An 18,071-nucleotide genomic window follows, 5' to 3' on the forward strand; every position below is an offset into this window, starting at 1 on the left:
TGAGTGCAGAGAAGGTGGGCAGCATGTCTCTGAGAAAATGTTGTAAAGTGATTGGCCTCCAACTAATAAAATAATATTTAAAAAAAAAAAAAAAAAAAAAAGAAAATGATAAAATAAAAAGATCAAATTCAGCTTAAAGTTTCAACTGTCAATATCATTGATAAGACTTCCCTGGTGGCCCAGTGGTGTAGGAGCCACAGAAGGCATGGTTCGATCCCTGGGTTGGGAAGATCCCCTGGAGAAGGGCATGGCAACCTACCCTGGTATTCCTGCCTGGAGAATCCCACGAACAGAGGAGCCTGGCAGGCTATAGTCCATGGGGTCGCAAAGAGTCAGACATGACTGAAGTGACTTAGCATGCATGAAATATCATTCATAAAATGCAGTAGAAAAACATTTGAATAGAGTTGAGTGATTTATTTTCATTCTGCCTCTTACTCTTATAAGTGTAGCATCTTAGATAAATTACATGACTTCTTCTAAGCTCAGTATTCTCGCATCCAAATTTTTTCTTTGTATTAAGTTGTCTTCATGGTTCCATAAAATTCTAGTCTTTATGATTCTGTTGTTTTTTTATACAACAGTCCTTCCCTTTTCTATTTCACTCTTCCTAAACTTCTATTTTCTTAGCTAAGTTCTGTGTCTACGAAGAGAAATCTACATCACTCTTTCTGTCAGTTTGGAAAATGGAGAGAATGTTAATAAAAGTTGAATTACTTTTTTCAAAGTTATTTCAAATTTTCAGATGTTGTCTAAATCAAAGAGCAGAAAAGTCGAAACTAACCAGGACAGTCAAATAAAAGGGAATCTGTAACAGCTGTCCTCACTTTTGTTATTGATATTGAGTATCTGATGGTACCTAAGTTTTTTTGATATAATAGTAGTTGAGTTCTCCATCAAAGGTGTATAATTTTTCTTTGTTTTTTCTACAATGATAGAAAGTTTTACGTCTACACTGTTATAGGACAAGGAGGTCAGTTATACATATTTCATTATTTGCAACACATTTTATATAGTTTGAAACATATTTTCTTGAAAATGATCAATGTGTATCTTTTTATTCTTTGCAACTCTAGATCTATGGCAGCATCTAGTAGAGTAACTTTCACCTCCCATTTTCCAACGATTTTTGTAGGTTCTCTCAGAGAGGACCCTTATACCTTATATTCTTCTCAGCCATTTGACAATCAGGTTGTTAACAGTAGTGGAAAAAGTGGATGCAGATTGATGGTGTTTGAAGCCCTCAACTTAATCTTTGGATACTGTTCAGCTTTGCTGAGCATTTATAGCATGTCTATAAAATACAGTTGACCCACTCCTTTGCTGTATAATTTAGTGGCTAATCCTTTAGTTTTAAGTTAAAGCAAGCCAAATATAAACTAGTGCTGGGTACTTTATAGCGGCTCAGTTGTAAAAGAATCCACCTGCCAATGAAGGAGATGCCAGAGATACAGTTTCGATCTCTGGGTCGGGAAGATCCCCTGGAGGAGGAAATGGCAACCCACTTCAGTATTCTTGCCTGGGAAATCTATGGACAGAGGAGCCTTATGGGCTACAGTCTAGAGGTTACAATGAGTCCAACACGACTGAAGTTACAGAGCATGCATAGATGACTGCGTAATAGATATACTTACATCATATTGATTGTAGAGCAGTTGGGATTTTCTTCACTCAAATATGTTAAGAACCATGAACTTTGGCTATTCCTACTGCTTTCTGTCCGTTTTCTGTAAATTCTCTTACTGCTTCTATTTGAATTCCATATAACTCTCAGTTTTAGTCTGAGACTCTTCCGCAGATGATAACACATCCCGGTTTACAAAACCACATCAAACGGTTTTTCAGTTTTTGCTGAAGTACTTCATCTTCTTCACTTGAATGAAAAGCAGAAACAAACCAATAAAACATAACCTGTCCTTTTATCAGCTCTGATTACTTTTCCTAATTCTTTTTCTTATCCCTGCAGAAAAAAATGTCTCGACTTACACTAAGATTAATTCCAAGTGTTATATTATCATTTAATCTAATATTTTATAAATTCAGTGAATCTTAATCTTAGAATGTTTCTCTAGGTTTTAAGTAGTATGTATTTTGGATCACACTTTTCCAAAAAAAAAAAAAAAAAAACCCAACGAAAAAGCCAGAATGGTGAGTTTGGTTATGACTCAAGAAATCAAAGCCAATGAATTAAGAGCAGGTCCTCCGACTTCTAGTTCAGATCTCTGGCAAGAAGACTGAAAGACTTTGTGACTGAAATCTTTCCAAGTTTCAGATCTTTGTTTTTCAGTTATAGATATGTAGGTTTATGTTTGTTCTGATAATTTCTATGTCTTCTGTGCATCCATTCAGAAACTTGGAGCTATTCAGAATCATAGACTGTCAGATTAGATGAGAACTAAAAGGCATATGAGATAGTCTGGTGCTAAACTATTCTGTACTGTCTCTGTTGTCTAATCATGTGAAACTCGCTGTTTCTTAAAGGATCTCATTCTACTTTATTGGTCCTGATTGTTAGAAAATTTCATATTTGTACTGACTGAACTATCTCTCTGAAGTTTCATCTTTTATTTTTGTCACTTCTGTTCATTCATCACCCGTATTGTAACTTGATTTCAGATATATATTCTTAATTTACTTTTTCCTGGAAGTAATACTACCTTGTGCATATTAAGGTGGTTACAATTGGATGAATGTGATATTTAATGATTCTTTAATTCATTTTTGAAAGTTTGCTTTAGAATGGCTCTTGGGATTCTGGCACAAAAAAAGTTTAATTATAAGTAGTGCAATCCCAGGATGTTCGAAGTGAAGTAACTAGTCACAGAAAGTTAAGGTCCTTTGGGAGACTCTTCTTAGTGTTTATTTTATTTATTTAAAGAAAAACTTATAGCTCTGTTTAAAGCCTCTGGAAACTAAAAATTTGGATAATTTAAATTAAAAAAATCATATATTAAAATCAACTGTTTTTCAAACTGAAACTATTTGCATAGATATATATCTATGTACATATTTTAAAAAACCTGTAGATCGACTATACTTCAATAAAAAACAACATCCATTGGGGATGATATTTTATTGAGATATTATTTACAGACAAGAGATAAATTTAAACATATAAAATTTTGAGTTTTGACAAATATGTGCATTCATGTAGTCACCACCACCAGTAGATCAATGGTGTGAGATATTTAACATTACCTTAAACATCTGTATCTTTTTGAAGTAAATTGCTGTCCTCTCCCCTCCTCATTCTCTGACAACCATGAATTTGCTTTCTGTCCATGTAAGGTTGAATTTCTAGGCTAATGCATAAATTCTATATTACAACATATAGATTTGATTTTTTCCACTTAATCTGATGTTTTGAAATTACTTTGAGTGTTTCAGGCATGAGTAGTTTCTTCCTTTGTGGTATGAAGATTATCTACTCTATAGATTGTGTAGCTGTATATTTACCACATGATAGACGCCTGAGTTGTCTTTAATTTTTAGTTATTACAAATTAAGCTTCTCTGAACATTTGAGTTCATGCTTTTGGTGAATATTTGTTTTCATTTCTCTTGGACATGTTCCTAGGGGTAGAATTACTCTATTGTTTGGTAAGCATATGTTTAACTGTACCAGATGCTGCCAGTGTTTTCCAGAGTTGATGTATTGTTTTCCTTTCTACTAGCCATGTCTGTGAGTACCATAGTTCCACACCCTTGCTAATACTTGTGTGTTGTCAATCTTTATTTTTAGCCATTAGATCATGTATAGTGGAATCATCTAATTAATGTTTACTTTTTTATTTTTTAGCTTTATTGAGGAATACTTGACAAAATTGCCTCTAAAGTGTGCTATGTGATGATATGACATTCGTGTATTTGTGAAAAGACCATCAAAGAGGTTAAGTATTAACACATCATTCACCTTGCGTGCCTGCTTTATCGCCTCAGTCGTGTCTGACTCTGTGAGACCCCATGGACTGTAGCCCACCAGGCTCCTCTGCCCATGGGATTCTCCAGGCAAGAATACTGGGATGGGTTGCCATGCCCTCCTTCAGGGGATCTTCTGACCCAGGGATTGAACCCACGTCTCTTAAGTCTTCTGCGTTGTTTACCTCCTGTGGGTTCTTGACCACTAGCGCCACCTGGGAAGATACCTCCTTCACCTTACATAGTTATAGGTTTTTTTTTTTTTTTTTGTGAGAGTGATTAAGATCTCTCTTCTTAGTAAATTTCAAGCATGCAATACAGTGTTATTAACTATAGTCACCATGCTGTACATTAGATAATTGGAGCTTATTTGTCTTGTCACTGAACATTTCTAGCCTTTGACCAGCATCTCTCCACCTCCCTTTTTCCCTCAGGTCCTGTTCACCACCATTCTACTTTCTGTTTCTGTGAGCCAGATTTTAAAAATTCTATGTAAAAGTGAGATCATGCAGTTTTTTTATTTTTCCCTTTCTGGCAAATTTCACTTAGCACATCCTCTAGTTTCATCTATGTTGTGGCAAATATCAGGATTTTCTTTTCTAAGGGTGAATAAACAATATACCATTGCATACACATGTTTCATCTTCTTTAACTGTTCATTCATCAATGGACTCTTAGCTGTTCTCTTATCTTTACTATTTTGAATATTGATGCCATGGATATGGGAGTCCAGATATCGCTTTGAGATGCTGATTTCATTTCCATAGGATATATACCAAGGAGTGGAATTGCTGAATCTTACCATTGTTCTGTTTTTAATTATTTTTCGGGAAACTTCACATTGTTCTCTATAGTGCATGTATCCATTTACAATCCCGCCACCAGTGCACAAAGCTTCCATTTTTTCCATATCCTTGTCAAGGCATTGTACGCTCTGATTCTCAAATGATATTAGTGATTTCCGCAGGGCACACCTAGCGAGACTGAATCTTTATAAAGTTCTGTGACTTTCACATAGAGCTAATTTGGACCATAAAATCACCGGAGGCTGTCTTCAGGAGTATTCTTTCATTTATTTTTGGCTGTGCTGGGTCTTCGTTGCTGTGCTTGAACTCTGTCTAGCTGCAGCCAGCAGGGGCCACTTTCTCGTTGCTGTGTGCCAGACGTCCGGGTGCAGTGGTTTCTCTTGCTGCAGAGCGTGTGCTCTAGGGTGAACGGGCTCCGTAGTTTCGCGCATGGGCTTATCTACTTCATCTGCCGAGACAAGGGATCGAACTCACGTCCCCTGCATTGGCAGGTGGGTTCTTAACCACCGAACCACCAGGGAAGTCCCTGTAGATTCTCTCTTGGTGTGTTGCTTTGCACATCACACTCCAGTGTATCAGACTGTCAGATTGTGCTTCACAAATAGTCACAAAAGATGCCATACTTTCAAAAGTTTAAAGAATTGCCACTTGCAGTAGAGCTCTGCATATCATGATAATCATTCTTTGTTGATGGATTGGTTTGACTTTTAATTTCAATTCTACTTTGTAGCTATGATTTATTAATATTGGATATTGGGTCTAGAGTCCTTGATTAATTACTGTATTCTTTAGTAGCTCAGCTGGTAGAGAATCTGCCTGCAATGCAGGAGGCCCTGGTTCAGTTCTTAGGCTGGGAAGATCTGCTGGAGATGGGATAGGTTACCCACTCCAGTATTCTTGGGCTTCCCTGTTGGCTCATCTGGTAAAGAATCTGCCTGCAATGTGGGACACCTGAGTTTGATATCTGGGTTGGGACGATCCCTGGAGAAGGGAACAGCTGCCCACTCCAGTATTCTGGCCTGGAGAATTCCATGGACTGTATAGTCCATGGGCTCGCAAAGGGTTGGCACAGCTGAGCAAGCTTCACTTTTAGTGACTATGGTCATTTCAGAACTTCATTGTTATCTTCAGTTGGAGATAGTCTGAAAATAGTAAATGTTGCAATCAGTTTGGTTTGTTTTAATACATTTCCCTCAGGATTAATTTTCAAACTTAAGGGAAAAAAATGAATTCCTTAGAGTGTTTAATCATAATAATAGGGCAGAAAATAATTGGAATTTTAAAAGAAAGTTGTAGATATTTTTGTTCCTACTTTTACAATGGACATCAACTTTAAGAACATGACCCGAGTTTAACAGATTGAATAAAATAATTTTGTATTTATATACCAAATACCAAATATGGGATTCACTTCTTATGTTGCAGTGCGTTAGTATAGAGACAACCTTAGCCTCTACAGAAAAATTCCCATTCCAATATTTTAAAATTAAAACATATGCATTCCAGGCATAGAAAATGTAGAACAGTAGAGTGTTTAAAAAAAAAATCACCTAAAGCATCACTCAAATTAATCAGTATTGATTATTTGGAATATTTTATTTCAGCCTTTAAGAAATTCTAATGTGTGAGATAACTATGAATGAATAAAAGAGTTTTGAAACTTCATATTTAACTATTTAGTTTCATATTTACTCATAGGCTTTCTCTAGTGAAAGTATAAGCACCTTCCTCTTTTCATTTGAACATAGCCCCTCCTCTAGGCTTCCACTGTATAAGCTAAATGGGATGTAAGTCTTCTTAAAGTAAGGAAGACCATCCTGGACATTTTAAAATGCTTGAGTGAAATTAGGTACTGCTACATGAATCCAATTATCACCATGATGTCAAAAGCATAAATAGGAAAAAAAAACAACAACAAACACCTGTCACCATAAATAAAGAGACTCTTGATAAGTGCGAAAGAGCAGAGTGAAAAAGCTGGTAAAACTCAACATTGAAAAAGCAAAGATCATGACATCTGGTCCTATCACTTTATGTCAAATAGACGGGGGAAAAGTGGAAACAGTTGGCAGTATTTTATTTACTTGGGCTCCAAAATCATTGTGGATGGTGTCTGCAGCCACAAAATTAAAAGATGTTAACTCCTTGGAAGAAAAGCTATGACAGAGCTAGACAGTGTATTACAAAGCAGAGATATTATTTTGCCGACAAAGTCCATATAGTCAAAGCTATGTTTTTTTCAGCAGTCATATATGGATGTGAGAGTTGGACCATAAAGGAGGCTGAGAGCCAAAAAATTGATGCTTTTGAACTGTGGTGCTTGAGAAGACTGTTGAGAGTCCCTTGGTCTGCAAGGAGATCAAAACAGTCCATCCTAAAGGAAATCAACCCTGCATATTCATTGGAAGCCCCAATATTTTGGCAACCTGATGTGAAGAGCTGACTCATTGGAAAAGACCCTGGTGCTGGGAAGGACTGAGGGCAGGAGGAGAAGGGGACGACAGAGGATGAGATGGTTGGATGGTGTCACTGACTAAATGGGCATGAGTTTGAGCAAGCTCTGGGAGATGGTGATGGACAGGGAAGCCTGGTGTGCTGCAGCCCATGGGGTCACAAAGAGTTGGAGATAACTTAGCGTCTGAACAACAACAGCAACAAAAATAATTTCAACTCAGGCTTTTAGTGTGCAGGATAGAAGCTTGTGTTTAGAGAACTGATGTCTAAGAAATTTGGGGTAATTGTCTAACAGCTCTCTTAGAACAATGATGAAATGTTGAAAACGTGGAGGGAAACATAGACATTTAAAAATCATTGATTTTATAACTGGCAAGGCCTTAGACAACTTAGTATTTTCCAATTATCACAAAATTGCATGAGAAAATCTAGTAAATGGGAGCCGTTTAGTAAATTTGGATTTGTAATGGCATCACTGACTCGATGGACATGAGTTTGAGTAAACTCCAGGAGTTGTTGATGGATAGGGAGGCCTGGTGTGCTTCGATTCATGGGGTCGCAAAGAGTCAGACACGACTGAGCGACTGAACTGAATGAATTCCAATGGATCTCTTTGGGTGTAGAGTTTGGACCGGCAAGCAAAATATAACAGGATTTAAAAAGTGGGCAGCTCCAAAGCAGAAATAAAAATCTAAATAGGATTTGAGGAAGAAGTAATCAAAATAGGGCTTTTCTGATGGGAGAGTATTCAGTAGAACACAGATTTATTTGCAGTCCCTTATTAGATCTGTTATCTTTTCCTACCAGATGGATTAAAAGCATTCTGGTAACTGGTGCTCTCATGGACCTTTGGCATCAAACTCATAAGCAGATAATGACTCTGGTCACTTCTGTTTACATGCTCTGCATGAACAGTACCTAAATGGGTTCTTTAAGCCAGGAATTTAATAACATAGGTATTATTGATAACCGAGAGAATAAAACTAATTTTATGTGTAAACAAAACCCAGTTTTATATACCTTTTATTGAAGTATGGAAAGACATAACTAATACAATCTGCATATTATGGTGCCTTAATGGCCTATAGCCAGTAGTCTGTAATGGCATATATGGAAAAAGAATCTAAAAAAAAGTGAATATGTATATATGTGACTTCCCTCATGGCTCAGTGGTAAAGAATCCTCCTACCAATGCAGGAGAGGAGGGTTTGATTCCTGGGTCTGGTAGATCCCCTGGAGGAGGGCATGGCAACCCACTCCAGTATGCTTGCCTGGAAAATCCCATGGACAAGGGATTGTGACGGGCTACAGTCTGTGAGGCTGCAAAGAACTGGACACGATTGAGGAACTAAACAACAACAATATGTATACATATAACGAAGTCACTTTGCTGTACGCCTGAAACTAACACATTGTTAATCAACTCTACTCCAATAAAAATTAAAAAAGGACTGCCAGGCACACATCTGTAGTTGAAAAATTTGGGTTTATTATTCACTGCCGATGAGAAAGAACTCATACTTCAGAGAATGTGGAATGTCTCAGTGAAACAATGAACCTAAGAAAGTAGGGGCTTGTTCTGGATTGGGTGTTATCCGAAAGATGTGGCAATTCTAGGATTGGGTAGCTCAGTAAGTCTTTTCTGCAATGAGGGTAGACAGAGTGAGATGTAATTGGTATGTAAAAGATGTAATTGTTAAAGAGGTAGCAGTCATTCCATTTGGCAACAAAGGAGGATGCTTAGTAGTTTTTGTTGCACACTTGTGCGAAATGGATGTTTTGTCAACTTTTGTCCAACAAGTGAAAAGCATGATGATATGTAAGCATTGTATCACTTTGCAGTAACACTGAGACCTATTTGTGAGTGTCAGATGAGTTCTGTGTCAGGGATTGATTTTTTTCTTAAATGCTATTATTCATATAATCCTCCTTACAGTGGCAATGTGAGGCTCCCTTCTCTAGGACCAACCTGCTTTGATTCATAAGATTACATTTATGTGTTGAGCCCCTTGGGCTTCTTATCTTCTAAGATACTCAGCAACAGGGTCAGAACTTCCAGCATCTCAGGGCTGATGAAAGCTTCCTTTTCTATCTCAACAATCTCTCCATGTGAAAACAATGCTATTTTTATGAAAAGCATCTCATTTTGTAGCCCCAAGGGCCCTGTAAGATAAACAGAGCAGCAGTTCTTGCCTCCATTTTACAGATGAGAGAGTGGCGGCTTAAAGAAGTAGCTTACTGAAGCCCATCGAAATTAGTGCTTGAACAAATGTCTAGACATCAGCTCGTAGAACTCAGAGTCTGGAATGTTTCTGCCTTTCTACATTAATTTATGCAAAATACTTCAAGGACTAAGGAGCCAAAGAGTCCTTATTTATTCCTGGTTTTCCACAGCAAGTTCATAATGCTTGACTCTTGGTGATGTGTGATGCTTTCTCACCCTGCCTATAGATTGCGAAACTTCGGTTATGATTCTGTTTCATTCTTCACGCAGAGCAAAGTGATGTATAGAGGAAGCATGTCTTAGATGTCCTGAAACTGCTGAGTGTCATGTTCCTTTGGAATGTGGTAGAACTATCCTGCTAACTGACTCTCTCAAGATTTCCTTTACCTTTTCGTTCCTCAAGCTGTAAATGAAGGGGTTCAGAAGAGGAGTCACTATGGTAATGAGGAAAGTGGCTATCTTGTCAAATTCCAGGGAGTGGTTCTGATTGGGTCTCACATACACAAAGATGTTGCTCCCGTAGGCCATGGAGACGACAGTGATGTGAGACGCACAGGTGGAGAAGGCTTTCTGACGTCCTTGGGCCGAGGGGATGCGCAGGATGGTAGAGATGATGTAGGTGTAGGACATGGTGGTGATCACCATCGAGGTCAGGAGGATGAGAGAAGACAAGAGGAAGTTTATCATTTCAATGAAATGAGTGTCTATGCATGCTGCCTGCAGCAGAGGGGCGATGTCACAGAAGAAGTGATTAATCTCCTTCTGGCAGAAGGGCAACCTGGACACCACAATAGTTGGGCAGAGCACCGACAGGAAAGCCCCCACCCAGCAGCCCAGAACCAGCAGGAGACACACCCTGCTGTTGATGATGGTGGTGTAGCGCAGGGGGTTGCAGATGGCCACATAGCGGTCAAAGGACATCACCACCAGCAGGATGAACTCCACTGTCCCCAGGAAGAAGAAGAAGTATGTTTGGATGATGCAGCCTGCAAGGGATATGGTTTTCTCCTCCTGTAAGAGGCAAGCTAGCAACTTTGGAGCAATAGTAGTTGTGAATAAAATGTCCAAAAATGACAGATTACTGAGGAAGAAGTACATTGGTGTTTGGAGACGATTATTGGTCCATATTAAGGAAATGATGGTAATGTTTCCTGTTATGGTGAGCGTATAATCTAACAGGAGAATGACAAAAAGCAACGTCTGAAGCTCCCGGACAGCAGGAAAAGAGATAAGCGTGAATTCAGTGATGGTGGGCTGGTTTCTTGTGGCCATTTCTATGTCGAAGGAGAAGAAACAAAGGAGGTTAGAACAGTTTAAGATGTCTTTCAAATGTTTTGTGATTTTGCTAGATGTAGAAGAGAATGTTCAAGAAGGAGGGGGTTCTAGTTCTGTCTGTGACTCTATTATGTGGCTCCAGGGAAATCACTTGGCCTCAGTTTTCATCTATGTAATTGATGCGCTAGGGAAAAAAACCCCCAGAAAACAGCAACTCTATGAATCCCTTTAAACTTTAACTCTTTGATTTTTATTTGATATATTTATTTTCTCTTTATTTCCTTTCTTAAATGCAAATTTATTCAAACTAGCTGAAATATATAATTAACTGAAAATCACTCAACCTCTTTTGATCATACGGTTCAAAAATAAAAAAGTAGGGACTTCCCTGGTGGTCCAGTGGCTGAGACTCCCCTGCTCCTGTTGGAGGGGGTCTAGGTTCATCCCTGCTCAGGGAACTAGATCCCACATGTCACACCTAAAACATGGCACAACCATATATATTGTTGCTGTTTAGTTGCTAAGTCATGTCTGACTCTTTTGTGACTCCCATGAACTGTAGCCTGGCAGGCTCCTCTGTTCATATTCATGGGATTTCCCAGGCAAGAATACTGGAGGGGGTTACCATTTCCTTCTCCAGGGGATCTTTCTGACCCAGGGATCGAACCCACATCTCCTGCATTGACAGGCAGATTTTTTTTTTTTTTTTTTTTACTGACCGAGCCATCAGGGAAGTCTTCCATGAGCAATAAAAATGTGAAAATATTAATATGAAGTGGAGATGTGAAAACTCAGATTTGTGCTGCATCTGCCTGACTTCTGTCTACAATAAAATTTTTGATAGTGTAAAGACCCTAAAGCTATTTGACCTTGTAAGCCACGTTTCTTCCAGCAAACGCTTCTACCACAGAACAAAATGAAAGATAAACACACACATTCTTATACCCTGTGGGCAATTCAAAACTGACCCCATAATTCTCAGCACGTGTTTTGTATATTTAGACATAGAAAGAACCTTAACTTTTCAGAATTATATTTGTTTGATTCCTTCTCAATGCTGTATGATGCACTATTTTCTTGCTCTGATTTTTTTGGAAGGCTTCACAGTCCAGGGGCTACTTGTCCAAACCTCTCATATCTTCCTGTCCAAAATGTCAAACTATCTATGGTTAGAATCCTTCTTTTGTGGAAAACACACAGGTTGCTTATTATTGTATCTTGTTTCATATTTGATCATCTCTAACTCTTAGACATTCTTTATTAACTTGAGGTAAAACCTTTTTCCCCAGAAACTTTCCCCAGTTGGTCTCAGTACTGTATAATCAGTGCTATACAGATGAAGTCACTCTTCTCAAAAAGACTACATTTCTATTTTTAGGTTTCAGGTAATAGCTGTGATTTTTGTTGTTGTTTAGTCGCTAGGTTGTATTTGACTCTTTGCGATCCCATGGACTGTAGCCCACCAGCCTCCTCTGTCCATGGGAGTTCTCAGGCAAGAATACTGGAGTGGGTTGCAAATTTCCTTCTCTAGGGGATCTTCCTGACCCAGGGATCAAACCCTCATCTCCTGCAGTGCAGGTGGATTCTTTGGGACAGAGCCACTAGGGCTAGCTGTGATACTACTTAACATACACTGAGTTCCTGGTCATTATATGCTAAGTGCTTTAAAAATTTAAATACTATTAAAAAAGAATGTGAGAAGTGAGTGGCAGGGGATGAGATGGTTAGATAACATCACCTGACTCAATAGACAGGAATTTGAGCAAACTCTGGGAGACAGTGGAGGACAGAGCAGCCTGTGTGCTGCAATCCTTGGGGTTGCAAAGAGTTGGACTTGACTGAACAACAACAGCCACAAAACAAAAAGTGTATCGCCTACTTAGATGCAAAATTTTCTTGCTGATTTTTAGGTTTGTGCTGATTGTTTCCACATCATCTTTTGTTTGATCTATTAATTTCTGATAGATGACTATTAAATCATCCCTATAATTGATGTTGAATGTGTCATATTTTTCCTGCATTTTGTCAGTAGCTGTTTTAATCTGTTTCAAGGTTTGGCTATTTCATACATGTATGTTTGGCAACATTTTGTAGTAGGGAGTAGATGTTGCGATTTACCTTTTGCACATGAAAAACTTGAAATTTATGGAATTTAAATAACTTTCCTGTCACAGAGCTAATGTGTGACAAAGCCAGATTCAATTCCAGTTCTATCTGATCCAAAGATGCATTCTTTAGTAAAAGTCACAATCTAGATTCTTATTCCCACTTTTGTAGAGAGGGAAAAGAGGTCAGAGAGGCCCAGGTTATGGTCTAAATGATATGTTACATAAGCCTGGATCAAGACTCACTTCTCTAGTTTAGTTAATGCAAAAATGTTACTCTCATTGCCATGTTCCGTATTTGGGAATGTTGTTCTTACTGTTGTCGCCATGTGTTCCAGGAAACAAACCCACTCAGAAGGACAATGCAGATAGTGGAGTGCAGTTTGTTACACCGGTGGGCCCAAGGCAGAGCCTCCTCTTAGCCAAGGACCCCGAGCAGTTTTTGTGAAAATCTTACACACCTTAAGTGTTCATACCCAAACCCACCTCCCCCAATTCCCTGAAATTAGTTTGAACAAAGGAAAAGAAAGATACAATCAAAGTTAACCTGTGATTCATATGCCTTAAGTCTAGGTAGTTAACAGTGGACAATTATCAATAGGTGTGTTGTCATACCCCAATAAGCATAATAGAATGCATGATTCTATTCAGTTACACAGATAATCAGGATATTCTTTTAGGCAATGGAGAGTCTAGGTACGAGCCCTGGGGCTCTTCCTTCCAGGGGGCCTGGTTTTCCAGTTGATTTGTCGTTTCCATAGATACTGGGTGTATAGCTCAAAGTCCACAGTCCAGCCCCAGGTGGAGTCCTGCTTTCAAGATGGAGCCTGTTTTGTCTGTTTCCCCTTTCATTACTACTTTGAATAATTGAGTAACTGGAACATTTTAGATTCAGAAAAGTCTTAGTATTGGAAAGGATATTTAGGATGAGGTAGTTCTACCAAAGCAACCTCTGGTGGCTCAGACAATAAAGAATCTGCCTACAATGCAGGAGACCTGGGTTCAAGAAGATGCCCTGGAGAAGGGAATGGCTACCTACTCCAGTTCTTGCCTGGAGAATTCCATGGACAGTGGAGCCTGGTGGGCTGTAGTCCATGGGGTTACAAAAAGTTGGACATGACTGAGCACACACACACACACAGAGTTCTACCAAGGGCTAAATATAAGCATTCTTTTCAACTATTTTTCTAGCCTGAGACCTACTGTGGATCACCTATTACATCTTTGTTAAGCTCTGTCACAAAATCCAAAGTTACTTTGACTTGAAATCTGCTTACCAGTTGTTTTCATGTGTTTATTCTGAAACTCCAAATCCTTTATAAGATAAATGGAACTTTGAAATTTTTTCTTGCATCTAAGATGTGATGTGTCCTTTTCTCTGTGAAAATAGGCCATGAATAAGCTGTGAAATTTGAAAGCTCTTGCTTACTCTTAAGAATTTAATTGAGAATGACTCTTGGGAATGTGAAGTAAAAGAGGTTAATTACTATTATGATAATCAAAGAATTTTAACCCTGAAAAACAATCACAATTACAAATTTAGTTGGAGATGCCAAATACACATGTTGAGGCCTCTAGGGGAATCACACCATGTTTTTGCTTTATTCAGTTGATAAAATTTTGGTGGCCTGTTTTAGAGTTTCAGAGAAACTGAAACACAGAAAACTTTTGAGGGAGTCCCCTCAGGGCTTAGACTTCGCCGGTGGCTCATAGAGTAAAGCGTCTCCCTACAGTGCGGGGGACCTGGGTTTGATCCCTGTTTGGGAAGATCCCCTGGAGAAGGAAGTGGCAACCCACTCCAGTACTCTTGTCTGGAAAATCCCATGGACCGAGGAGTCTGGTAGGCTACAGTCCATGGGGCCGCAAAGGGTTGGACACAACTGAGCGACTTCACTTTCTTTCTTTCCTAGTGGCTTAGTGGTTAGGATTCCAAGTTTTCACTGCCATGGCCTGGATGCAATCCCTTGTCAGGGAACTGAGATCCCACAAGCCACACGGAGATGTTAAAAAAAATTTTTTTTTAAACTTGCCAATGTTCAGTTCAGTTCAGTTGCTCAGTCATGTCCGACTCTTTGTGACCCCATGAACTGCAGCATGCCAGTCCTCCCTGTCCATCACCAACTCCCGGAGTCCACCCAAACCCATGTCCATGGAGTCAATGATGCCATCCAACCATCTCACCCTCTGTTGTCCCCTTCTCCTCCTGCCCTCAATCTTTCCCAGCATCAGGGTCTTCTCAGATGAGGCAGCTCTTTGCATCAGGTAGCCACAGTATTGGAGTTTCAGCTTCAACATCAGTCCTTCCAATGAACACTCAGGACTGATCTCCTTTAGGATGGACTGGTTGGATCTCCTTGCAGTCCAAGGGACTCTCAAGAGTCTTCTCTAACACCACAGTTCAAAAGCATCAATTCTAGCCTCCAACTAATAAAAATAAATGAAAAAACAAAAAACAAAAAACCAAAAACATCAATTCTTTGCCGCTCAGCTTTCTGTATAGTCCAACTCTCACAAGCATGCATGACTATTGGAAAAATCATAGCCTTGACTAGACGAACCTTTGTTGGCAAAGTGATGTCTCTGCTTTTTAATATGCTGTCTAGGTTGGTTGTAACTTTCCTTCCAAGGAGTAGTGTCTTTTAATTTCATGACTGCAATCACCATCTGCAGTGATTTCTGGAGCCCCCCCAAAAAAAGTCTGTCACTGTTTCCACTAGTTCCCCATCTATTTGCCATGAAGTGATGGGACCGGATGCTGTGATCTTAGTTTTCTGGATGTTGAGCTTTAAGCCAACTTTTCCACTCTCCTCTTTGTGTATACCTCATCCTTAAATTAGTCTAAAAATCCTTAGGTTGTGATTTGGAGTAAGTTTAGGTGCCAATAAGTGAGCACAGGCATTTTCTAGATTGATCAAATGTACTTTCTAAAAGATAGTGAGTAGAAACCTTCCAAAGAGGCCAGACATGGAATAGAGAGATGTCCATGTGGCATTACCGTCAGCCAGTGGACTCTTGCATGTATTTTTTCATATTGTACCTCTTGTCCACTCCATTTAGCTCACATCACAAGCTTAGTCTCTGGGACTCATCCATTTCCTTCTGTCAAAGCCTAGACACGTTGACATTTCTGCTTACTGTTAAAAGTCAGAAATTGTTGAATTAGTTAAAAAAATCCAACTACATTTAAATTACTGGAGACACATCTAAAATAGAAGTAGAAATTGTGATTGAAAAATAAAGGGAAAGAAAAGGGATACACAAGGCAACATGAACCAACTTTGGTAGATTGCTTTATTGTTTTTAATCATTTTGCACCCCTTTTCTTTATAAGATGTTTACATGTCTCCACTTACACATCCCATTCTCACACTGGCTTTGTGACATGCTTTAGAAAATGGACCTGCAGTGCTTAAGGCTTGAGCTAAAGTTTGAGCTATTGCTCAGTTCCCTCTGTCACAGATTGGCATGTCCCAGACAGAGGCTGCTGCTTTCTCCTGAGTCCAGAATAAGGACATATGTGGGGCAGAGACAAAGAACATAGGGAGCCAGTAACATGTAATGTGGTCAAGAAACACATCTTCATTCTTATCTACCTTTTGGCTGCACTGTGTGGCCTGTAGGATCTTACTTCCCAGTTGAAAATGGAACCCATGGCCCCAAAATTGGAAGCTTGGAGCCTTAACCACTGGACAACCAGGTAAGTCTCTAAATCTTCTTATTTTTTGTTAGCCAATGAAATCTGGGGGGTTGCTTATTAATGTATCATAACATGATCAAACTGACTCCTATGCTATTGAAAAGCAACTGTCAACCTAGAGGCCAAGTCCAAAAAAAAATTCATAAAAAAATGAAATAGAGATATTCATATTTTCAAATAAAAAGTTACCTGAACATAATTTATTGCCTCTGCAGAGCAGGGTCAGTTAGAAAGGCTGTATTCTTAAGCTTGGACTTACAGTTAATGAGAGACTCAGGCAGGTTGCAAGGCATTGTAGGGGAAGGTAGCTGGGGAAGAGGCTGAAGGCAAGCTAGTCTTTTAAAGAGCTCAGGGACTTAAAAAACTTTTAAGATTTGACTTGTGCCAAAATTACTTGGAGAGCTTTAAATATGATGTATTTTCCTGATTTGAATAGATTTATAGCAATAACCCAATCGGGATATAATTTACCTTGTAGATTATGTTTGTTGAAAAAGAAATTTAACTTTAATCTAAATGATCTTTGTAAATGATTGACTTTCTGCTGTTACTTTGAGCTATGTTGTGTATCTATATATGCCATCTCAGGGAACTTGAAAAAATAGGCTTGACTGAATGTGAATATTTCTCATTTTTGCTTTGAACAATGTATATGTGTATTTAAAAGAAAAAAAGAAACAAAAAAAAAAAAAGGAAGAAAAGCAATTGTCAACCTAGAGGCCAAGTCCAAAAAAAAATTCATCAAAAAAATGAAATAGAGATATTCATATTTTCAAATAAAAAGTTACCTGAACATATTTATTGCCAGCATATCTGCATAAAAAAACCTAAAGATTATTACTAACATTGAAGAAGAGAAATTTAGATATGCAGAAAGAAATTAAGAACAACATAGAAGTTAAATATGTGGGCAATGTGAGTTAATTTAGACTTTACAAAATAATTATAGTGGTTTCATAAAATTTTAAATATATTTATAATAAAAACATCATAATAATAACATGAAATGGAATTAAAGACATACATATGTCAATATGTGATGATATTACATGTAAATATGTTTGATTTTCTAATTAAAAATCTAAATTTTCAGATTGCTTACAAATCCCAACTATACACAGCTACACAGCCTGAGGCATAGGCTTGTTGAAAGTGAAAGAACTGAAAAAGATATATAATGCAAACTCTAAGAAAAAAAGTAAGTGTACTATGGCTGATTCATGTCAATGTATGACAAAACCCACTGAAATGTTGTGAACTACTTAGCCTCCAACTAATAAAAAAAATAAATAAAAAAAAATTAAGTGTAGCTACATTAATGTTAAAGTAGACTTTATGACAAGAAGTTACTAGAGCTATACTGGAATATAACAATTCTAAATCTGTACCTACCAAAACTATGACATCAGAATATACAAAGCAAGTGCTGACAGTGCTTGTAGGAGAAATAGACAAACTCATATTTGTAGAGGGAAGTTTAATAATGCTTAAGAGATAAGATGGCTTCTTAAGAAATAGAAAGCAGACAAAACAATAAATAAGATTTGAATAATGCAATTAATAGTTTGATTCAACTAACATACAGGATATTTC

General features: G+C 38.2%; 1 protein-coding gene across 1 annotated transcript; it reads right to left on the minus strand.

Moving 5' to 3' along the window:
• Positions 1 to 9,725: 9,725 nt before the first annotated feature.
• LOC136169216 (olfactory receptor 6M1-like) lies at positions 9,726 to 10,673 on the minus strand. Its single transcript, XM_065937025.1, has one exon. The coding sequence runs from the start codon at positions 10,671 to 10,673 to the stop codon at positions 9,726 to 9,728; it is 948 nt and encodes a 315-aa protein (XP_065793097.1).
• Between the last annotated feature and the right edge of the window lie 7,398 nt (positions 10,674 to 18,071).

Source organism: Muntiacus reevesi, chromosome 5 (assembly GCF_963930625.1).
Source record: "Muntiacus reevesi chromosome 5, mMunRee1.1, whole genome shotgun sequence".
Taxonomy (NCBI): domain Eukaryota; kingdom Metazoa; phylum Chordata; class Mammalia; order Artiodactyla; family Cervidae; genus Muntiacus; species Muntiacus reevesi.